Here is a 25,613-nt window from a genome sequence, read left to right on the forward strand (position 1 = left end):
AGTTTCACGATCGATAATCGAAAACATTAACGACATATAAGCTATTTTCCTCCTGACACACACTTTAACACTATGTTTTCTACTATTTCTTACATATATCTCTGGCTATGACATAAAAATAGTTTGGTACGTGGAGAGAAACACATCGGTACAATCCTTTTATTTAAATGGTTCAATTCGATGAGCGATGTCAATCAAACTACCTGCGACTTCCTAAGTTCTCTTCTGTGACTTAACAGTCCCAGTCCTTAACTTATCTTATTTCTATACTTACCTAAAGTTACTCATGTCACACTAATCAAGGATATAACATCTCTAAATCCCCTGAAATTGAGAAAATGAATGACATCTAAAGTAATAAGTGAGAAAAGAACTAAACTAAAATGCACTGAAGTATTAACAAGACTTTGTTATAGTATTGAGCCCTAATGTACAAATGAAGGAAAGCTGTGCATTTTGGGTTTCTCACTAATTCAAATCATTTTAAACGTATAAAGTTTAATTTAACTTTTAGTTCATCTGTATGAAATCACTCATTTTGGGTCAGGGATAGGGTTATAAATTTAAGAATTGAAGCTCTAATGATGCTCTTTCCTGCTTCGCGACTGTGTCAGACCTTTTTAAAACGGATCAAATCACTAAAAACCAGGCGTTAAGCGTTTTACTGACAGGTACTCTGCTGCTGTTTAGGCATTAGAGACGTTTGTGTCCTACAGTGGCATTAATAATAATAATAATAATAATACTACAATAAAAATCACTTCCTCCAAAAAGAACCAATGACACATATGAGACAGTGTTACTATGCAAGCTGTGTAACAATAATGGTGCTTTGGATTTTAGAATTGATGTTTGTTTTTATTACTTGAATTAGTTTTTTTTAACTCAAAAATAGATTTATTTTTTATTTTTTGCCTGTATCCAGTTTTAGCCATTCCATAAAAGTGAGTTCTCAAAGTCCAAAATCTTTTGCTGGAAGAATTTTGAAGCCATATAAATATATATTTTTCATTTGTGGCTGAAAAATGTGAAACGAGCACTGTACCATATCACTGTACTGTAAACCATGTGCTGCCTTACAAATCAATATTAACATCATTGTACTGTGTGTTCATAATGCAGATATAATTATTACATGCTGTGAGGTGTCATCTTTTATAGCAAGGACCAAAACCTATGTGCACTTCTTCCTGTCTTCCTGTTTCTGCTTTCATGTATTGTGTTGTGAGAAAAAAAAAAACAATAAAACATGTATTAAACTGTGAGATTCTGATATGTGGTTTGGTGATGAATCAACAGTAAAAACTTGCATGTGAGCTAAAGGATAAAGTAGCAGCAGTAGTATTTTATTTCTGTTATTTTGAGTTTGATTGCGTCAGTGAGAAATGTTTGGTCGACATTTTTCTCTCAGCTCAGATCTCATAGCTGCATGTTTTAAACATTTATTACAAGCCATCAGTAGCTGACGGGAGATTGGGAGAGTGGGGTGTGCAGGATAATTCAGATTAATAACGTGGAACGTGGGGTTCAATTATAGATTCAACTTTGAAAGAAACTTTATTGAAGAGGGTACTTTGAATGGATTTTTCCCAGAAATCCAAATTATTTTCAATAGTTTACAGTTCTATTAAATCTGGAGGATAAAGTCATCCTGTCAAACACATTGCCACTTGATACACATACAAACAATCAGATAACTGCTATACTGTGATGATAATGCCTGATAATTACAGTGAGTTTAGTGTTTTATTCCTATTTGAATTCCCAAAAAACTCTGGATCCAGGTTATTACTCTGTGACTGATCATCTCTGGAATATAATTTCTCAGAATTAAAAGCACAACCTCTTAACACTAAAACGTGACGACCGACAAACTGAAGACTCAGATTAAAAAACATCAGTTTATCTGAAACATATTTCAGAGCACAGTACATGTATTTGAGATACTTTACAAAATATTTACATAGCATTTTTTATTTTTTATTTAACCAGAGAAAACAAGAACTAAACTGAAGGAACAATTCGGTGGGGAATTATTTAGTGTTCTTATCAAATTACAGTACACCAGAGGCAATTATTCCAGATCAAAACAAACAGTGTTTGGATCATTATGAATTATAAAACCTTGAAAATAATAAAAGTTCACTTGCAGCCTTCTCCAGCTCAAATCGTAAAGTCTTTTCTGGTTTCTTTCCTGCAGTTTCCCATTTGTTACCAAACCTGCCCACCAGCGGCGCGCCCCACGGTACTATACTTGGTCCACTGACATATTCAACAACAGTCAATGAAGGATACAATGATTCGCAGCTTTTAAACAAATTATTGTCGTAAATCTAACACATTTTTTGTCCCATTTAAACCCAGTCCTGCTGTCAGCTGGAATTCAATGAGATGAACCTTTTGGTTGCCACCAGGGTGAATCTCAGACCCTTTAATCTCGCAGCGGTCGTTGTCGCTCGTGTTCAGGTTTAGATTTTTGAACTGACGGGTCCTTTCACCAGACCCTGCTCTTTGCGCATCACCGGCGCATGAATGCTGCAGTCCCGCGCCTCACAAAATCCCGGCACGCCTGCGACCCCGAGCATGCCGGACTGACCGACTGCACCGGGGAAACCACGGGGACCTCGGGGACCCTCCATGCCATTTTTGGGTTCTGCTGGGTTACCAGTCAAACCTGCAGAGAGGAAATTACAAATTGTAAAGTTAAACATTTGACTATGAGTAATAAAAACAGCCAAATTAAATTCAGGTTTTAGGAGAGGAAACTGATAACTGATAAAAATGTGATTTCAACCTACCAGCTAGTTACTGTAAAGCACTGAGACTGGAGGAGGATTGAGTTTTACAGACTTTGCTTATTTTGCTTTTGTTTACATAGAACCTCTAGGTCCTGTTCCCAGTCCAGAAAAAAACCCACAAAGCATACATAAAATGGGTTTAAATACAAGGAAATAAACAAGTTTAGAGTTTAGCAGCTCTAAACCGTGATCAATCTTGAAGCAGATCTCGAGCAGCTTCTGCAACCTGATGTGAAGATAAGAATGATTGTGTGGAGATGAACGGTGTCACACCTCTGGGGCCTTGTGGTCCGTCAGGTCCCGGCAGGCCTTTACCTGGATCACCTGTGAGGCCTTTAGCTCCCTTTTGACCTGTTGAGAGAAACATAAACAGCTTCTGGGAAAAACTACAAAACTCCAACAATATCATATGCACAATGGTGTTTACTTTAGCTTGTAGTAAACTAGTTAATGAATTGTTTTATTTATTTTAAGTGGAACTTCGGGTTTGGGTCGGGCATACACAGATTTTTTTCTGCTCTAGCTTTAATAATATTGTGCCCAGAAATAAGTAAATCACTCGTCTTTGGTCTGTCGTTGAGGTCATAACACTTTTATTTTTCTTTTTTTTATGTTTGTGGGGAAATCTTACCTCTTTTACCCTCCGCTCCTTTCTGTCCCTCCAGTCCTCTGTCACCTTGAACACCTCTGGCTCCTTTGGCTCCGGCTTTTCCTGCTTTACCCTGATAGGTGGAAGCGGAGACGGTGTGGAATCAGAGCAGGAATCACACAGTGACCTTGTGATGTGATTGTATCAGGATAACAATAATATCTCACGATTCTTCTTTGTGTTGTACTGCGACATGATCGTCTACAACTTGACCAGATCTGTGCGTGTAAGAGGAATCCAGCACATTCATAATGGGCCTCATGCAGGAATGTTGTCTTATTTTTCTCTTGTATTTGTTCTTGCACAAAGCAATACAGGATTCATGAAATGTGCACTGACAGCCAAGTCTGTTCTTACCCACCTGAGTATGTTGAACTGCTTTCGACCTTAAATTGGATGCATGTGGAATTACCCCAATAAATCCATATAAAGGCACTTAACTGCCATGTACAAACCACAAACCACTGACATTTGACAGTTCACATTAAACTCAGACAAAAGAAAGGGCAAGGAAACACCACCTAAGGGCCACAGACAGGAAATCTACTTTATGATTTAGTGCTGCTGGTGATTTAATCAGAAACCAGACGCGGCTGCTATTACAACCATGTAAAACTGCCATAACAACAGACACGGATGAGAGTACTGGCCATCATTGGAGAGGTTTCTCTGTTGGGGGTGCCATTATAATATAACTTTCCCATTACACTGATATTGCACATATTATAAACATTTTTGCTTGTATATACGTAATTGTATATGTTTAACTTCAGTTTCCTCCTCTATTTCTTCCTTTAGTGCTTTGTTTTATTCTATTCTAACTTATAAGGTTCATACATGTTCTGTGTGTGTAGCATGGAGGAAGCTATAACTGTGCAGTCCTGTATCGTATAATGACGGGAAAGCTGAGCCTTGAACCTACATGTGAAACAGCTGTGTAAATGGACATTTTCCTCTACAGCGCCTAAAACGTTGCTGAGCTTTCTTTCCTCAGCGGACGACCTTGTTTACTGCGAACTGTGCAGGTTTACTGGATATTGTGGTGACCAGAATCTTCTTGCAGCAGTAAACAGATACATTTTGGATGTGTGGGGACATAAAATCCTTGATCAGTGTAAATGAATCAAATCTGAGCAAAAACTAAAATTATATGATCCTTGAAGTCTGGAGAATTGGACTAAAAACCATCTCCACCATCGTAGCTGTGAGGTAGGAGTGGGACTTACAGTTTTCCCCGGGGATCCTAACGGCCCTTGGGCACCAGGGGGGCCCGATGAGTGTCCGGTTGTTGATGGGGCAGCCCTGGGAGCACTTGGCCCGGATGGAGGAGGCGTACTGGGAGATCTGGGCTGTGACCACACCTCTGCAGAGCTGCAGGACCTGCTCATCAGTCAGACCAGGACCCTGCAGGACCGAAACCCACTCAGGTTATCCTCAGCTCCAAAACAACAACTTTAACAAGTCAGTTAATATATATATATATATGTATGTAATATATATAATATGACAGATACTTGACAAGAGATGGTTAAAAAACGTTGTAAACTTTAACATAAGTCTATTGAACAAGGCCCTTCAGATTACGTAGGACATCACATTTAAAGATGTGTCTAATTTTATTGATGTGATCTTGTCAAAAATAATCCTTTGAGTCAATTTAAAAACTGTGATTTTGAAGAAAGTTTTCACAATTAAAACGACACTGAATTGAGTGGGGGTTTTGGGAGTGTCTCTCACAGTGGGACCTGGGGCTCCTTTGGCTCCAGCTTTGCCTTTAACGCCCAGGTCGCCGATCTGGCCGCGCTCTCCTCTGGTACCAGGGATGCCGGGTGGTCCCACAGGGCCGGGGACGCCGTTACGACCGACTGCACCTTTTGGTCCACGCTGTAATGTGACAAACAACGCACGTTTAAATGTATGAGTATTAGTTCCGAGGGCAGAATTTCGTTCTTTTGCGATATTATAGATTATTGAAACTTTGTTGTAGTTTCTGGTTGTTGCAATCTACTTCAAGACCCACATTAGGCTGTTAGTTATTTATATTAACCCCTAAAGTTAGTTATTTTAGAGACACAGATTATGTCTCAAACCCTGATTCCTTTGTTAAAAATCAGTTTTCCCATAAATAAACCTTAAAATATCACTTTAAATGAATTATTTTAAAGGGCCAAAACTTTGTTTTACAACTTTACAAAAGCTATTTCTAACTGTAGACTTGAATCTGAAGTTTATCCTTTAATATCTCTAAACTACAATGCAGTCTGTAACAAAGCGTCATAAACACTTTTGTTTCAAGCATTTGTTTTGTACTCTGTGTTATAGATTGATCAGATCTGCATTAAATGTGTGTGTGTGTGTGTGTGTGTGTGTGTGTGTGTGTGTGTGTGTGTGTGTGTGTGTGTGTTTCTATGACGTCAGGGTAAAAGATAAACAAAGTGATCACCTGTCCTTTGTCTCCACCGTCACCGCGGCTTCCCTGAATGGGAAAGGGAAGAAAGAACAATTTAGTTTGTAAATCCCAGCCGTTGTGGAAAGAGGAAGTAAAATGCAGTTTCATCATCAGACGGTAAACAGGTAGAATTACCTTTAGTCCCTTTACGCCTTTAATGCCCTTCTTCCCTGCTGCACCCTGCCAGGAAAAAACCCACAACACATGATACACAAGCTACAAAACCACAAACCACAATATCAACAACTCATCCGAGCGGAAGAAAAGGTCGTTGTCTTATAGTAAACACAGTAAAACAGGAAAGACGACAAATAAAGTGGACAGATGAAGGGAAACTCCCGTCTGTTGTTTATTTGGGTTTGATATTTGAATGCACTGTGTTCTAAAGATGGATGTTGTGGATTGTTTTAAAAGGTATTCTCTCGGAGAGAATATGAACACTCACCTTCTCACCATCAGGTCCCGTCTCACCTTTGGCCCCCTGGAAGAAAAACAATTGATTTTAAACTTGAGGGTTTATGAGAAGCTTATTACTGCACAGTGTTTGCACTCTAACAATAATATGAATATGTTCCTAATACACAATACGGGCACAATCTCTTATAAAAAAGTGAGGACTGCAAACAACCCGCTGGTTTTTAAAAGGTTTATTTTGTGATAAATCATATTTTTGCCTTAAGAAATGATTTTGATGACTACATTTGTTGAATATAGGACAGCACTAGCAGACAAATAGTCATTTAAGTCGCTGGTAGGCCTAGTATTGACACATTTAACCCCAGTTTTATTCCTCCCTTTTCACTGAAGAAGTGTCTCAGCTCCATTCACTCTGCATCCATTTTTCCGATGTTGACTCTCTAGTGAATTGATTACATTTGACTGTAACAGTTCAAATTAAGAAGAATTTATTTTATTTCCCATAAAATTAATCTTCTCACCTTCAAGACGATGAAAAAAAAAAAAGAAGTAGAGAGTGTTTGTTGCATGTACAGTTAACATAGATGTGCGTGTATCTATTAATCACAAAAAGAAGAAATCTTTTCACTCCCAATCTTTTCTGCTCGCTCCAAAATAAATAGACTCGATGGTGAAAAGATCGCTGCAAGTTCCTTCCAGGTCTGGTAAACCCGCTTTGAACTGTCATACTGCGCAGGTAATCGATAACTTCCAGGATATTTATCTATTTTATTCAAATTCCAGGTGTTTCCATGACTGGATACCTAGTCTCTAAGTTTCCAGGTTTTCCAGTTTTTTTTTTTTTTTTTTTGTGTGTGTGTGTGTGTGTGTGTGTGTGTGTGTGTGCACCCACAGTCTGGCCAGACAGGCCCTTTGGTCCTAGTTTTCCTGGCACTCCGGCATCTCCTTGCTCTCCTTGAGCTCCCTGTTGGACAAACAGACAGAAAAATACTCTCTTTCTCTGCAGCAATGTAAACATAAACAAGACAACAGTGAAAATGCAATGAAATATTATTTAAAAAAAGGAAATTAAGACAGGAAAACAGAGAGCATGTTGACAAAGATACAACTTGGTGATAACAGATACAAAGTTAATAAGAAATAAAATGACCTTTAGTGTTTAAAGTCCCTTCACTGGGTACTTCACCCTCATGTCTCTAAATGTCAAAGTGTGACATTTAGAGCTTTGTTTTTAGCTTCATGGTCCAACAGTCTGGAGTTTTTAGTTTGCATCTGTCAGAACTAAAGAGTTTTGACTTGATAGTAATGAGATACTGAAATTTTGATGATGATGATGATGATGATGATGATGAGAAACAGCAAATCTCAGTCATATCTGAACGGTATGAATTTTTCACACTTGCTTTCTTTATGTGGTTAAACTTGTTTGACTATTTTAAATAACTGAGAAATCATCTAAAAATCTTCTGCTCCTGTCTCTTCAGAGGAGTTTATCCTTAAAAGTGTGTAATAGTTCGACCCTCGCTATAACATCTTCCTACTTCACTGACAGCTTTAAAATCCGCCTGGAACCCCGCTTCCTATCCAATTCACACTGGTTGCCTGTTAAACTTCGTGTTGGTTGTAAAACGAACTTTTTTTAAAAGGACTAAATGGCCTTGCTCCAAATGATATAATGGATTTATTGACCCTTTATGTGCCTCTGCGTCCAGTGGGAATACTCTACCCACGTAGATTAGACAGACACTCTCTGCATACTTACTGTTTCTTGTGTTTTTACCTTTCCATAGTTGCAATTCTATATTCATATATATATATATATATAACTTTTTGTGTGTGTGTGTTTGATGAACTAATTGTTTTAATTGGCATTTGTCTTTATTAATGCCTTTTCTCCTCTCTGTAAAGCACAGTGTAACTTTGTTAACAAAAGTAAGAATGAACACATTATAATAATAATTATTATACTATTGTGTTTTTATAATTTTATCCATTCTCATAATTTTATTTATTGATAGACAACATTTGTACTTTTTAAATGTTCTCTATGATGAAATGGACACGGACTTCACTTATAACAAAATGTTTGGATTTCAGTGCAAGTCAAGACCGTACTCCTAATAAATAACTCACCATGAACATAAGCCGGCACTCGGCGACCTTTCAGCGTCACACAGTCAAATCCTGAATAAAAATACTTCTCTGTTTTGTGTTCTTTGTGATTGTTTGTCTTTTAGGGATGTGTCCCTGTTTCCTTCCTTATATCAATGTCACTGTGGCTCATCTGACCACATTAATGTCAAAACAACAAACTAAACCTTTGAGAAAAGGGAAATTTCCTCAGATATTTCATGGAACTGGTTTGAATTACCAGATGTAACACTCAACAATTACTTTCAATTCTCAATTCACAACCACAATTAATTCTTCAGAAATATATCTGTGAACAAATTCAATTACATAAATTAAATTATATTTTACTACTGGATGCATTTCCAGCAGGATTTTCCTTATCGATGTGTGACTGAGAGGTTTGACTGCGCGCGTCTGAGGCGCACTGCTGCCAGATTGGACGGGTTTCTGCCTGATTGGGCTTCTGATTGTGGACAGGATTAAACATCTTTATGCAGGTTTCCTGTGCTGAGAGTTTAAGAGTCATAGCTTTCATTTATTTGCATATTGGGAATGAAATGAATCCTAAACTGACGTGAAATGACTAACTTTCACTTTTCACTTTCACCCTCATGTCATCAGACACTTTTTCTGAAAATACATTATCCCATTTCTTTCAACAAACTGCTTTAACATTCGGTGACGTTATTGATTTTTGAAGTCCGTTAGACTGCAGGCAAGTGTAATTTTGGCAACTATTTGGATGATTGATTAATTGTTTTAAGTCACTTTTCAAGAAAAAATCATTGTAGTGCTGCACACAAAGTACTGTCAACACCAATCACAGAGAACAAATAAAAAACCATTGCATTTAACCAGGAGAGCCCAAATAGAAGAAATGCATCATTTTAGTTTGAATAGATCTTTCTTTTACTTCCCTTTTCTGGTTAGTAGGAAGGATACAGACAACATACACAAGTTAAATCCCTGTTTCAGGGACTTCCCTGAACTGAAGCAGCAGAGGTCGAGTTATCCCAACTTTTAGTCTCTAGCGTGGGTCTAACTCCAAAAAATGTTTGGTCTGTGTAAAGTCTCCCTATTTCAAGTTGCATGTGTATATCATTTGATTGATAGATCAAGACAAAAGACTGACAGTATTTCACTGTAAAAAGGATAATGAGAAGTCTACAAAAAACAAGAATTGTTTAGTTTTTCTTAATCACCTTTTCCTATAACATTACAGCCTCAGTTTGAAGGTTTTAATCTTTGTTTTTTTATTTGTCTGCCCGGTGTTTCACCGGAAGATAGCTGTGAATTCATAGCAATATGGGTAAAATGTGTAAAATGAAGAGATAATAATGATAATGATGAAGTATGTGAATACTTACGTTATTACGTAATACGTTTATCCAGAATAACTTACAGGAGGAATTTGCTGTTCGGGGCACTATGACAGGATGTTGCGGGGATCAAACCTGTTAAATTCTCCTTACAGGACAGTTTCATTCTCACTCGGTTTCTCCCACATTGACTCAGCAGCTGGAGTCAGATTTATCTGCTGCTCACTCACCACAGCGCCCACTCTGCCTCGAGGTCCTCTCGCACCACCATCGCCCTTACTGCCCTGCACGAGTGCGACAGATGTTAGGACACTGAGCAGAAGTTCAGCAGTTTGTTTTATCCAACAGGTTTATTAAAAAACGTACAATGTGTGTGTTGGCCTACAGACAGAACTATCCCATGACAGAATCATTTGCCGTGTCATGATTCATTTTGGAAGAATGTATTTATGTACCAAGAAGAATGAAACATTCTAATGGTGAATTGGGTGAGGCCTTATCAGTTCCTGCAGTTGTGTTCATTTCTCTTCAATACAGTCATCAGTGCAAACAATACAACTATGAGCTGGAAAAAATCCAATAAAACAATAAATTTCCCAATAAGGGACATCCAATCAGAGAGCTTCAACGAGGAGAAGCTCAAACATGATTCACATTGCAGAAAAAAAACTGAATTTCCAGGATAAAGAAACTAAAATATTTCGAGCTGTAACTGTATGGCACTGAGGTTTGTACAAAACAAAATGTACTTAAATATGCAAATTAACAGTCTGCAGTCACGTAAATTAACTAAACTACTGAATAAAATCTGAAGTAAAAACAAGATTAAACAAACACTACCCTGGCTGCCAAACTAAAATAATGAGCAAATCAAACATTAATGCAGGTTCTGCACTAGTACTCCATCTATATATCAATTCATGCTTTGTTGAAGCCCTTGAAGGCAGGAGCCATTGTGTCCGTTACCTTGACACCAAACAGTCCAGGCTCTCCCATCACACCCGGGACTCCAATCGGACCCTGAGGACACACACAGCAACAGGGGAGTGAGATAAAGACGACGGGCAGTTTGTAATTTGAGATTTGTGACTTTAAATCCAAACCAACTCACATCTTCTCCAGGGTCGCCGTCACTGCCTGGCAGGCCGCCTTGACCTTGAGTGCCCTGAGAGACAACAGAAAGAGAAAGGGAAAAAAGGAGTTGAGCACAGAGAAAACAATGTTGTGTAACAATGAAACAGGTTTGGCTTTCTGTAATAATTCCTGTTATTCATTCTGCCCATTAAAAGCTGGTAGAGGCTATTAGCACCCATGTGTCAGTAGCCAACAATGCTATCTGCTGCCAGGGTGGAAGAGACAAACCATCATCTTTTCCTCAACCACACCAAACTGCGACTGAAATCAGAATATATATAAATATATTTCAAACTGAAAATAATAAGTCAACGCTGACTCAAAGTCCTGTGTTTGACCCATCCACTACGACCACCAACCCTTCGTGCCGCTCTATGTAGCTAAACTAGAGGGCCGAGTGTAAACAGCTGCTGTCTGACTCTTCTCACACGCGTGCAAAGAGACACTGCGCTAAAGGATTCCTTCCAAATGCACTGCCAGTGTGAGAGAGAGCATCAAGCTTTAAATGTACAGCTGTACCAGTTTACTGGGTGTGGAGCAGTTCAACAGGAGACAACAGTGCAACTTAATGAAGGTTTGTATTCTGCTTTTACTTTTACTTATGTTGGCATTTTGTTTTGTTTACTTACTTGAATACTTTTGGGGAATTTTAGAAATCAAACCTCATGCCAACATAATCATCCAGTGTCACTGGTGCTGTCCAATCAGCCGCTCTCATCATTAAATAAACAGTTTTACTTCCAGTTTCTATTATACTCTCTTACTATTTTTGTGGTTTAAACAAGGCGCCGTCTGAGTAAAATAAAAGTGAAATTATAAAAAGCAATTGAGGTATTTTTTGTCAAAGAAATTAAAGTTTCATGGGCAGTTTCAAAACAGTTTTCAAAACATGAGAAGAAACTAAAAAAATGCATGAGGTGAAGAAATGAGAGAGAGAAACTTTCCATTGTTCCACCTGGGAACAGAACTCACTGTCAGAGAGATACTACACTTATATAGATATTTACCCATGAATCAGAGAAAACTGAGTCTTATCTGTCCCACTTAGAGTCAGATGATGACTCCTCTGTATGTCCTTGTAATTAGGAGAGTCACTATCACTATTTCAATACTTTTGATATAACGTGTTTAAAACAATACAGTGCTATCATTCAATAATAAAAATAATGTAATAAAATGTTCAATATAAAAATCAACTGGTCCTCATTATGTCTTTTTCTGTACACTGTATGCAGATTATTTTCTGTGCCTAGGACGTTTGAGTATGAATACAGTTTTTTTTTATACTAATACTGTATCAAAGTTTAAAATTATGATATCGTGACAATCTCATTTTGGAATATTTTCTTTCAGTTTCTTTCAGATAGTGAGATCAAACAAATTGTCTGTTTTATGTCTCTTCATGTACGGATTAAACATTCAACATTTTTAAAGCTGCGGTAGGAAACTTTTATAAGGATAATCTGTGAAAAAAGTGTGAAAGTTTAAGCAAATATGACAGAAAGCTATTTATTTATTTTTTTAATTTTCTTTTTACAAACGTTACCTTCTGTTGCTTTAATACTTTTGGATAAAGCCAGGCTAGTTGTTTCCCATTGCTAACTAAGTCCTGACTCCAGCTCCTTACTTATCACACAGACATGAGATTAATATCAATAAAACTAAATATGCATATTTTAAAAAATGCTGAATTATTCCTTCTCATGATGTAAAAAAATCAGTTTGTTAATGTTAATCCGCGTCTGGTCTTGGTCATGACACAAGTATCAACATAAGATAAGTTGAAATGAAGTTTAGCACATGAGCCTGTTGAGCAGCAGAATCCCTATTTGCTCATCATTAATCTTACGAGCACAATAAATGCACTGATTAAAATACAGATGTTCGATTTTCCCAGCAGCACATGAACACACACTTCATGAGTTATTTCAAAAACCCACATCTGAATTGTTTAAAGTCCCTCTGTGACTGAAGTTCGACAGATGAGCTCAATCCACAGTGTGTTTCGCTCAAAAGCACGAGTAGGTAGCATGAGGTCAAACCTGTGACTGGTGACTGTATCATGCTCATCACTTGTTCTTCATGTGTTTATCAACCATGACTCATAACCTTATGTATTTACAAATGCAGTCACGTGATTTCTCTGACATTACACAACACTGCCTGAAGTCTGAAGTCCTACCAGCGCCACCTGGAGGCTGCAGCGCTCATTAGTCAGAGGTTCCACATCTATTGGACTGTTTACTTGCGACCAATATTGGTAACTAAGTACATCTACTCAACTCCTGTACTTAGACACACTACATTGAGTTATATACGAGTCTAACTGGTTATGAAACAGTCTCAGTTTAATACTGATGGCTCTGTATGACATAAACAAATCCCCATCATAGACAAGATTGGCTAATTCCACCTTGTCAGATTCCCCTTGAAATCAATGAAATGTTTTTGTCCACAGGAGCTGCCAAAATCAACACAGAATGAAAGTTCCTTGTAGGCGATTTCAGTAAAGGATTGTATCTATTGTGTGGATTGTGTTGATAGTGAGTTTCATGAACAGGAGCGTTGGCATGTATGTACAGAATAAATGTGGCGTATGAATGCGCTCAGTAGATGTTTGAGATTTAGCCAGTAGTGTTACGTCAGACTGAGTTATTTGGATTGGAGACATTCAATGAGGTTTCAGTATTTCCTATGTGGAATTACCTGTTACAGAGCAAAAGCCACTGGGAAACTAAAACTACTGAAACTGAGACTGACGAGATCTTTACCACGCACCCACACACCCACACACATACATACACCCACACACATACATACATACATACACCCACACAGTGAGGTATTCAAATAGAGAACAAACACCCGACCAGTGATATTTAATCATAAACTATCGTAATAAAATGAAAATGTGTGTTTGTACCTTTGGCCCACTGGGTCCGATGGATCCCGGCTGTCCAGGATAACCCTGAGGAACACAGACAGGAACGATTATCACAAATGAACCTGTGCACAATGAGGATGGAAAAATGACTGAAACAGCTAATTCAGGAGAACTGATGGAGTCACTTAAATCTCGAGTAAAAGGAGTTATTAAAGTCACACTGGCTGAATCTTAGTTCCACATATGTTAGTTCCCTCTGAGAGTGACGCAATCTGTTTCTACGTAGACAGAACGAAACTCAATAAAGGAAACAGCAAAGACCTGTCACATGCATACTTCATTTCAAATGCTGTCATAAGATTGGAAACACAAAAAAGGAGAACTCAATGAAAACTTTACTCTAACTTAACCTCAGTATAAAGCCTTTGTTCTTAGTAAAAAAAAGTATCGTCCACATTAATAAATAGGCGTCTGATGGGACATTTTGAACGTGAAGTAAAAGAATCACCTTTAAAAAAAAAAAAAAGTCCTTTAGAGTTTTGCCATTGCCAGCCGTTTTAATTATCCACGTTTTAGATTTTAAATAAAGAAGTCTTATGGGTTCTGATCCTGAGCAGAAATCCAAAACAGCTCAGAGTAAATAGTCAGATTATGTCACTGACTGAGGATCATTTCTTACAGTGTATCCTCTGTCGCCGACGTCACCTGGAAACCCGGGAGCTCCGGTTTGACCCTGCGGGAGGAAGCGGGATGGTTAGAGAGACATCACGTTAGCTATGACCTCTATCAACCTCTACAGGTGAGCAGAAGGAACTGCAACACGACTGTAATATCACCTGAAACATCACATTTTCCCCCCAAATATAGAAGAATACAGTAACTGATTAGAGTAGATATGACCCAGTGAAGAGGTGGATTAAATACAGTAGTTTAGCATTTGTGGCCACGAACTTTCTGCACATATATTGTTAATAGTTTGTACTTCACATGTACATCAGGTACACATTTATCCTGTTTTATTTCCATACCTTCAGTCCTTCTCGTCCCTGAGAACCCTCTTTGCCCTCGCTACCACGAGACCCCTGAGCAGAACACAAGAGTCAGAACGGAGGGAAAGATTCATTTTATTTTTCATTTTCAGAATTTTCACCATTAGACAAAACAGACATTCAAATGTGTGTTATTCGACATAATGTTGAGATTGAAACAAAAGGACAAAATATAGTTCACATTTGCATTTAATTACTTTGTACAAGTAGTCTGAATATTTCAGATTAATATCAAGTGTAAATGTGTGTGTGTGTGTGTGTGTGTGTGTGTGTTTAACACTTTTCTTTACCTTAATACCTGGACCTCCCTTTGGTCCTACAGGTCCAGCGTCACCACTGGGGCCCTGAAATAAAACAAATAATGATGAAAATCATAAAACGTGTCTGTCTGTCTGTGTAATGCTGACTAACTGAATAGGAACAATAATGAATATGCTGTGATATCAAAGCCGGCTGACATGAAATAAAAAGGATATTGAAGCATAAACATATTCGATAGATGGGGGCGGGAAAGGAGGAGCTGAGGAAATGTTTATTCTGCTGCCTATTTAAATTTCATACATTCAGTTTTGAAATACAGGACGCAAACACTGACAAACTGAGCTACAGAAAGAACGGGTTTTGACGGTGGTTGATGGTTAAGTGATCAATAAATTCACATAATTTAGTGCAGTTGGTGTGAAGAGTTTGGCAAATACTGGACTAGAATTGGAAATTTCAATTAATTTCACGTGTGGTTTAAGAGTGTCAGCAGCAGCTGTTGGCTGGTAAACCCCCAAATTCACCAGCAGTCTCTTTTCCTGTGTCACTGCGGCACCTGATTGTGGACGAGGTAATGGAGTGTGGTGACGGCTGGTTAACGACAGCTGGAGAAACCAAAAGCCTGGGTGATTTCCAACCGAGTAAAGCACCAAATCCTGGATCAACAGATGAAGATCACCTGGATCAGCAGGTGGTTTCCCTCCTGCCTCTTCATCGGCCTCTGTATGTTTACTAGACGAGAGGTTTCTTATAAGAAATAAAAAAATCTTTATTTTTTCATTATCAGTGCCTCCGTACTGCAGAACCCCAGTGTGCAAGGATTTTATTGTATCATTATATAATTTTCTCAAGATAATTTTGTTTTTTCAAGATAATTGTTTTAGTATCAAATAAAATGTTATAACTGAGCCCCAGTTTAGTTTAGGGCTGTTTCCAGGATTCATGTTGTGTAGCAAATTGACAATTAAACACTGTTTAATGTAAAATATCAGCGAGTTTCAGAAAAATATTGAGTTCCTCAATTTATATTTATTTAAATATAAACATTTAAAACTCTTTCTCTGTATTTTCATTTCTAAATCACAACTATTTTAACTGATACAATGAAAAATAAACTGGTAGTGATTCATTTAGCATGATTCTACTTTAAAACTTTGAATAAAATTTATTTAATACAGTTTCCATTTTGTCTGTAATTTAATGTCTCTCAGTTTGAATGTAATTAATCTTACTTTAATGTAATATAAAGAGGTCAAACACACAGAGCAGAGGAAGAAATGGTAAGGAATGACAGTTATATGTCGTTTACAACAAAGTTCAGTTCAGAGGTTGAGGTTGTTTCCTTACAGTCTCACCGGGACCTCCGACTCCTCCGCGCGGTCCCTCCATACCGACGTCGCCCTGTGGACAGGAAGGGATGTCAGATATGAATAAAACACATCTGCTGCAGCTGTTCATGGACGCACAACAACAAAGATTTATTTCACAACCTGTCAACAAACATTTTCACTGCTCATTATTTCTAAAATATTCATTAACAGAATATTTAAAAACTACAATTTTATCAAGTTATCAACTATAATTTTGCAAATATTTCACTAAAAGAACCAATTTAATGTATTAAAATGTATAAATATGTGATCCAATATGAAGAAAGTGGAAAGACTGAATAACTGTAGCTGATATCTACTCTGTGCTTATAATAATAATCCTACAACACCTGTGTTCGTATAAAGGTGTGTGTAGTCTGTGTGTGTTTACCTTCAGGCCCAGCTCTCCCTGCACTCCTGGGTCTCCTGGAAGTCCAGGTTCTCCCTGTTGTCAACATAAGTTACATTTATTAGTTAGTTATACGTTACAGTGTTGTGTTCTTGAATCCAAAACAACCAGGACTGTGGGACGGTCAGTGAACTCACCATGGCTCCAGAGAAACCAGAACCTCCGTCATCTCCTTCAGGTCCAGCGTCGCCCTGCAAGACGAGAGGTCAAAGGTCACAAATAAACAAACATTAGAAAATATGAATTGCTTTTAGTTTTGAGGACTGAGACAGTGAGTGACGCACACAGGTACAAATCAAATAGCTTTGAATTCTATTTTTAATTTTGTTATAAAGTTTGTTTAGTTCAGTTTAGTTTGAATAACTTTATTATTGTTATTATTATTATTATTATTATTATTTATTTATTTATTTTTCAATACATCCTAAACTCTTTTAAAGCTGGGTGCTTCCGATTATTCCAAATATTCATCAAAAATCTGTATAAAAAATACAAAATTCAACTATAAACGTTCCACATGTATTCTAATGTCACACGTGGACACTATTGTTTTACTGTACTCTGCCGTCTATAAAAGGTATTGTGTATTTTACAGTTTAGTTTGTAGAATATGTTTTTAAATTTGTATTTTATTGTCCTAACTTGAGGTTTGGAATTTAAAAATGTTAAGTTTTACTTTAGTTTCCTTATTGGCTTTAGTTTTATTTTCCTTTTCTTCAGTTTGCTCCTCATCCAGTTGATGATTCACTCACCACCAGCCCGGTGTCTCCTCCTCTTCCTCGAACCCCTTTGGTTCCTTTATAACCCTAAAAAACAAAACACAAATAAAACCATAAATAAGTCTCCCAGTGAGCTCTGCAGCAGCAAAACCACTTCAACTCAGCCGTAACTGGATTCCTCTGTTCAGGGTTTCTCATCATTAATCAGGTTTTTATGGGTTATATAATGAAATCCAGGTTGTAGTTTCCTTCATGCTACTTATTTATTTACAGAAATGATACACAGTAAATGTGATTAATAATAATAATAAGTCACAAATATAAATGTGCTGTAATAATGTTTTAGACTCTCACCTCTCTGCCTTGAATTCCAGGCCTACCAGTTTTACCCTGCAGACCTCTGGATCCCTGACAGGAAAAAGAAAAATAAATCAATAACAGATCAGGAAAAAGATAACAGACGTATGCATTTATTATACAAAGATTCCAGATAGAAATATTAATAGAATTACAAAAAAATCCTGTGTAATTTATGTCTAATGGAAAATAACATGGAAAATCTGTAACTGTAAATAATCGTAAAAATACATCTTATTTAAAGAAATTCAAATGTTTTCATTTACATTTGCAAATCTATAATTGTTTTGCAGATATTTTCCATTTATTTAAAAGATTAAACTGTTAAATTCAAGTTTAATACATTTCTAAGATTATATAGAATTAGTTAACTGTAAAACAAAGTATTTGTTCTGTTATTTTATATGGATTTGTTTGTTAATTGACAGATATCTCTTATAAGTATGGAAGTTTTGTTTTTTATCAGTGTATAAGAATTGGTAAACTGTCAAAATACAGTTTTTATCAATGAAGCAATAATTACTGTAATTTCACAGATGGTAACTTATCACAGTTCTATAACTTAAAATGAAAAGAAAGAAAAATCAATAATACTAAATAATAACAACACTCTTCTGTAAATTTAGGCCTAATTATTTGTATTATAGCAGTGTTCGTCTGAATTTGTAAGGTAATTTAATTTTATAATTGTTTTTACATGTGCAAATATCTTTAATTAAACATTAAAAAGCCAAAAATTAGACAAGATTTTGTACAAAATTTAAGTCTTTCTCTGTTTATTTCCAGAAATTCAGTCAGTATGTACGAAGACTAGTTCTGATGGTCATTTGTGATATTTTAACATGAAAGCTTCCATTAGACTGCTTTAAATAAAAACGAAATAACATACAGGAAAAGGATTTGATGCAGGAGATGAGAAAGTTTGAATTCTGATGGAGAATAACAGCGCCTCCATCAGGCCTGTCAGTGTAAGGTTTTCAGAAGCCAGAGGAGATTCTTCAGCACTGACAGCAGGAAGGACAATAAAGTAATGCTGATATGATGAGTCGGTACCTTTGGTCCTGCGAAGCCAGCGAACCCAGGCTCTCCGGGTTCACAGTCGCACTCTGTCGGCCCTTCCTCCACGAGTCCTGCGTCAAGCCCAGACTCCTCCGAGGAGTCAGTGTCTGGTCCTGCTGGATACGGGACCTGAAACATTACACCACAGGGAGCGTGAGAATACATGCTGGGGACTGTCTGCGGAGAAATGCATCTTTACTCGCATAAAAACAATAAGAATTGTCTTGATCTTGTGATTTTGTTACTTTTATTTTGAAACTTTTCTTGAAATGTGATTAAAAAATAAATAAAGTTGGACTCACTTTTGCAATAATTTTATATTGAAATTAAGGTGAAAAGTATTTGAAACATTAAAGAAAAAAATAAAAATCTGACTCTGAATGTTGATTCTTAAGGGAAAAGTTATATCTTAAATTTAGAAATATAAGGGAGCCTGTGGTTACATACATGAAGAGGTGATGAACACATTATGAGATTATTATACAGTCATAGTGGAGAAATGACAGGAAAGGAGGGAGAGGCAACAAAAGTCCACAGGCAGATTTAAACCACGAATGGTGCAGTTCAAAGTTGGCATTGTAACTCCTAACCACACAGACAACCAGGGGGGAAATACATTTGAAGCTTTTTAAGGTGTGTTTATTTGCTAGTGATTAACAGTAACAGTTCTTTTCTGCCTAACTATAATATATTTAAATTAAAAATTAAAATAAGAATCATGTTTTTACTACCTTAGAATAAGGCGTTGTATATACAGAGGGAGCAGGTCCTCTGTGTTTCTACAGTAGCCCACAACCACTGGTTTCTCCTGTACAGCCTGAGCTGTATTCAAATGGTCGCAATCTGCAACTTCACCACTAGATGCCACTAAATGCAACCCAGCGGTCCTTTAAGGGATAACAGCTATGTGTCTTCTTTGTGTAAGACTTCAGTAAACTTCAAAAAGTCAAATTAAAATGAGGCTCAAAGTTAATTCTTGATCGTGGAAAAAGGAGTCGCTCAGAATAAATAATCCCTGACAACTAGACTCCCACTGAGGGTCCTGAGGTATGACTGAAAGCCCCAGAGCGGCTGCTAAAGGGACCTGATGGTGAGAGGAGCCACGCTGACCCCAGTCAAGACCTAAGTGGCCGTACCTGCATGGTCTCTGTGTCCTCCTTGGCGTAGTGGGACTCCGTGGTGGTGGCGTAGGGGAAGGAGTCCTCGGTGATCATGGTGACCCGGGTGGGGGCGGGGCCGTAGGGGTCGTAGTCCTCCTCCTCCTCGGGCCTCTGGTCCTCATCGTAGCTGTGAGTCGGCTCAGGAGGATACTCTGATGGCACAGAGGACACAATTGGGACAACATTTAGACAGATAGATTGTCCTCGGTGTCTCCACAGTCTGTACATAGCCTCACGTACATACAGTTAGAACACATATAAAGAGAATAAACGGGGGGGGGGGTCACTGTACTCACCCGGTTGAGGAGCAGCTAAGTTGTCGTAGTGGTCGACCAAAGAGCCTTCATAGGTGTGTTCCTCACCTGGAAGTCAAAGACATCACGTCAGACATGATTCTACGGGATATCTACCATGTGAGTGGCTCGTTGGTCTAGGGGTATGATTCTCGCTTCGGGTGCGAGAGGTCCCGGGTTCAAATCCCGGACGAGCCCCTACTTTAAGACATGACATCTCACTGATAAAAAACTACAATACAATAGAAGATCTCTGTGAGAAGAAGAGCACAATGTACCAACAAACAAGCAGGTTTTGATACTTTTTAAATTACGTTCATGTTATTTTTCCAGATTAGTTTTTATTTACTTTTATTTTGGCTGCCAAGATAAATCTGCAAGATTCGATACATTGTGAGAGACATATGTCACTATTTTTTACATTTTTATTCAGCTCTCTCTTTAATATTTTATACAACCGTTTGGCACAAATGGAACATTTCTCAAAATAAAACCAACATAGGTTTGTTTGTTTCTACTGTGTCTCCTTTTGTTGTATAAGCTGTTAATGATAAATAGTAAAGTGTGTTCAGTAGGTGTTAGTTAAGAACAATCCATCACAGCAGCATGTGGCAGCTCTGACCTGAGTGGTATCCAGAATATTCCTCCTGGCAGAAAGAAAAGACGACACACAGCGTGAACACGAGCAGCCCGGAGAGGAGAGACGCCTGCAGGGGGATGAAAACACACAGCAGCTTCACTTTATACCCTCTACCAGTTAATACAGTCTGTGTGAAGACCAGAACACACCATGAATATAGTCAGTCCAACTCTAGCAGACCTGAACTGATACAATTTAAAATGATGACATTTAGATGTATTCTTTATACTTCATCAAGTGAAATGACTTCCCTTGAATGAATGAAGTTTCTGTTGAGGCTCTGATGTGTGGTAACTAAAGGAGTGCTGAACAGTGTGTGAGCTCCTGGAGATGGTGTTATGGTGTGATTCTGTTGGGCTTTTATGTCCCTTTTTCCCCCCAAAGTGAAAACAAATACCTGTTTTACATCAGTAACCAGCTTTTAAACTTATTGTTGGGTTGTTTACAGACATTTTGTCAAATTCATTTCTCAAAATCACATGTAAAATTCTACATATTGAATTTTAGACGTTTTAAGTTTGCCCCTCCGGGTCAAAAGTAATTGTAAGTGTAAGTAAGTGTCGAGTGCATGAAGTTTTAAGAATAGAACATAATACCTGATATGGCAGTACAGTACATGTGCACTTCACAAAAGATATAAAAATGGAAATTAAATTAAATGTCAGTGATATAATACACATTAAAGGTAGCTTGAACTGATAGTATAAATAATGAACATATACACAGTTAATCCTGTGGTTATACAGTGCTGTAGTACATGTTGTTGTGTTCTGTAGTTTATATTTAGATGTTTAAACCTGCTGTACATAAAACTCTAACTCTAAACCATGATTAATGAGAGGTAATTCCAGATTTAGGCGCAGCCATGATGAATCAGGCAAAAACATACAGTCATCTTCCACTTTAATGATCTTATGCATCATAACAGCCTGACCTCAGATCTGCTGTGGCAGGGAGGATCAGAAAGGTATCTTTTAAACTCTGCAGGCCGCCCTGCAGCTGCGGAGGCTTTGAGGGACTGTGCTGCTGTTTGAGTGAGAATGAAACAGACTGAGAGGTTTCTTTGTCAGTATGAAAACAGCTGACTTCTTCTCAGACTCATCCAACATTCCTCAAGGTTCACTGTGAGCCATCGACCGAGGAAAAACCCAAATATTTAACCGCACCAGAGAAGCTGCACTGTGGACTCCAAAGTGACCAAAACCACAACATCCTTGTGTGATTCAAAGTCTTGAGAGAAACTGGGTTTTTTTAAGCTATTTCAAAACCAACTGTTCTGGACAAATCTCTCAACCTTTATCTTGAATTATCTTTTAAAGATCCCCTCCAGACATAGATTAAGACATATACATATTGTCAACAAATACCATGAAAAGAGCAAAAGTGCAGCAAACAGCAGAGGGACAGTACGTTTTTGTTACCCTACACTATAAACAAAAGGGTGGAAAGAATACAATGAACAGAGTTTCATTTGTTCAGCAGTTCTCACTATCCTGCTCAACATCAACATTTTAGCCACATTTCTATGTAAGATAAGAAGTTTTATCCTCAGAAATGATCATTTATCTCCGAGTTTGAATGAATATTTCCTCTGCCAGCAGTGTGTCTGGGCTCTGTTGGATGTACAGTATGATGGACTGTAATTGGTTTTTTTTTATATATATATATACCCAAACTAGTTTAAGTTAAAACCCACTACAAGTCAGTTTAGCAATAACAGGCAGAACATGTTGCAGAGAGAAGGAACCAATAATCCTGACCTGCAGGACCTCTGGGGCAGTGAGGTGAGACGCTCCCTGTTGTTTCATATTTACATGTTTTCATGGATATTTTGGGTTTTTTTATACAACAACAATCTTGTATAATGACAATACCACTTCTTAACAGGACTATTCTTTAGGTAAAAAGTTCACATGGTCTCACCTTAGCCTGAACATTTAAGGGAAAATTAATTATTTTTTCATTAATAATCAACACAAATGTCTCGCAAGATCAGCTTTTGTTATGAGACGAAATAAAATCTGTGTTTTGTGCCCTGAGAGAGAAACTGAATAAGTGCTAATTTACTGCCGAATGAAGCGGAGTAAACTATACTTCTATCTAATACTTTGTAGGACCAAATATAAAGACATTAAAGAAGGTTTTTGGGTCAACAGACATTGTGGGTTTCAGCTAGATTCTCTCTGCAGGTCATTATGAAAGTTCAGTATGAATAAGTTTGGTTGATTTAAAACAGGGCTTTCCCTAGAGTTCCAGGGAAGTGTTAACAGTTTAATAATAAGAAGTAGAGTTCCCCAAGTTACAAAAGCAGCATTTTACTGTGGAAATGAAGACATCCTGTATTCAAATGTTAGGGAATTTTAATTTTTAAGGACCTAGATATTTGTAAGGGCCTGCGGTGGTTAAAGAATGACCAATTCAGGCTAAAACCAAAACCGTCCTAGGTCACTTTCCCCCTCAGTACCTGCCAAATGCCAAAAACAAATGTTCTGTGAGTAACTGTAACCAACCCATGCTGCAACGGCTCGCTCCAAGTTTCCAACATTTTAAGACAATCTCCTCCAGTTGATCCAAATCAACTCAAGTTCCATCCCTGGACCCATCAGGGGGCTCGAACGTACACCAAACCTGCAGGGCCCCCCGCCAAATCCAGACCATCACCCTCTTACCTTGTCTTTGGAGGCTCCCATGGTGCTGCAGTCTCCTCAGACCAGAGCAGATCCTTCACAGGAAGCTTTCAGGATACAGATGAGGACAAAAACAACCTGATTTAGCTTTCCCTGAGCACTTCTCACAGCATTATCCCCCCGATGGTTCCCCCTGTCCTCTCTCTGTCCTCTCTCTGTCTCCTCTCTGTCTCTCCAGGATCCCTCAGGTTCCCAGGCACTGACGGATTCTCTTCTCGTCCCTCTTTTTTCTTTTTTTTTGGTTTTCCTCGTCCTCTATCTCTGCGTCTCAACAGGGTGAGAAATACCTGAACCGGGACCAACAGCAGAGAAACAGCAGGACAGAGAGAAAGAGAGATGGGTGGATGTCACGCCAGCAAACTCTTCACTTTAAGCCAAAAGGATAATTTTCACATTAGTTTACAGATTAAGTATTATATATATTTATTATATATATTATATCAGTTTAATATCTGAAATGTTTGAAATGAAATCATCTGCATCCAAATGAAACGTCATGGATGTGTCAGATTGTTTTCCTTTGAAGAAAAGCAGCAGTTCATTATAAAAAATGCTTCATCTCAATGCTTTAATAAATCAATTTAAAAAGAAATCCTTCCTTCATTCACATACTTGTGTTCGATGACAAACCCTAACCCATTCTATCCATACCAACCAGCTACACTGCAATGTGACAGTACTTTGTACTTTGCAAGAGGCTGCAAACACTTTGTTTCTCTGCAGCTCAATATGGATCCTACAGATTAGCAATTTCTACGCTGAACAATACATTTAATCAGGTCAAAATAATCTCCATTATATCACAAATCTATGGCAAGATCCTGTTACAGAAAGGTTGTTTTATGAAAGACATTTTGAACGCCGCACATACTGTACACTGATCTGAACTAGAGCTGCAACAATCTGTTGTACTTTTGTCTTAACCAGGGCTGCACAAAGTGGGGCCCGTGGGCCAGAGTTGGTCCCCCATAAGGTCTGAGTTGGTCCACCATAAGGTCTGAGTTGGTCCACCATAAGGTCTGAGTTGGTCCGCTAGATGCTTCTTGCAAAACAAATTTAAAGTGAATTTAAAAAAATATATCAAATAAATCACCGAGCATGGCGTGGAGTGATACACAGGAAGTCAGTCGCAGGAACTTGGTATTATAGTACCATTTTGCATCATAACAATGTTTTAGTTTCCTTTTTGTCACATTTTGTGTCATTGTTCTAAGAAATCTCAAGACTGACTGCAGAAACCTTGTGTAAACACACAACAGAATGAAGCCTGAAACAAGAGTGACCTTTGACCCCCGTCATAAAAGAGTGCCAGCTATGACACTCCTGTCCAACATTCCTATAGTCTGTGGTTGAAAACCAGTCCCAGCCAATCCGGCAGAGGCGGGTGGAGCCTGTTCAAGACTGGCACACGTAATTACAGTGTAAAACACAGAGTCATTAACACTAGGACTGCAGCTGATGTAAATTTACCCTGGGAGAACTTTCTGTATGTACTTATTTTCATTATGGACTCATTTGTCGAACATCGATTAACTGATAAGTCGTTTGGTTTCATAAAATGTCAGAAAATGTTGATCAACGCCGACGGTGACGTCCTCAAATGTCTTGTCCACAGCACAAATCATATTCAGTTTGCTGTCACAGAAGACTAAAGAAAACAGAATTCACATGTGTGAGGCTGAAATCAGAGAATTTGGACATTCGATTAAAAACAATGATCAAAATAATTGTTGATTATTTTAATAGTTGACAATTAAATTGCTTAATGGACTAATTGTTGTGGCTCTAATTAAAAGATGATGGAAATTGTTTCATATCTTAAAGTT

At 37.9% G+C, this 25,613-nt stretch overlaps 1 protein-coding gene and 1 non-coding gene across 2 annotated transcripts; one reads left to right on the top strand and one right to left on the bottom strand.

Moving 5' to 3' along the window:
* Positions 1-1,538: 1,538 nt before the first annotated feature.
* Positions 1,539-24,031, bottom strand: zgc:113232 (uncharacterized protein LOC541546 homolog). The gene is given in 27 exon segments (XM_051405399.1): positions 1,539-2,674; positions 3,072-3,149; positions 3,430-3,520; positions 4,674-4,718; positions 4,720-4,851; positions 5,185-5,331; positions 5,891-5,923; positions 6,032-6,076; positions 6,342-6,377; positions 7,206-7,277; positions 9,996-10,049; positions 10,732-10,785; positions 10,877-10,930; positions 13,823-13,867; positions 14,463-14,516; positions 14,812-14,865; positions 15,123-15,176; positions 16,441-16,494; positions 16,855-16,908; positions 17,010-17,063; positions 17,625-17,678; positions 17,946-17,999; positions 19,002-19,136; positions 20,144-20,319; positions 20,464-20,529; positions 21,083-21,167; positions 23,770-24,031. Coding segments are annotated over 27 exon segments (2,007 nt in total). The 5' UTR covers positions 23,791-24,031; the 3' UTR covers positions 1,539-2,468.
* On the top strand, positions 20,587-20,658 carry trnap-cgg (transfer RNA proline (anticodon CGG)). The gene has a single exon. It is a non-coding gene; the product is annotated as a tRNA-Pro (tRNA).
* Positions 24,032-25,613: the final 1,582 nt, after the last annotated feature.

This window comes from Dicentrarchus labrax, unplaced genomic scaffold (assembly GCF_905237075.1).
Source record: "Dicentrarchus labrax unplaced genomic scaffold, dlabrax2021, whole genome shotgun sequence".
Lineage (NCBI taxonomy): Eukaryota > Metazoa > Chordata > Actinopteri > Moronidae > Dicentrarchus > Dicentrarchus labrax.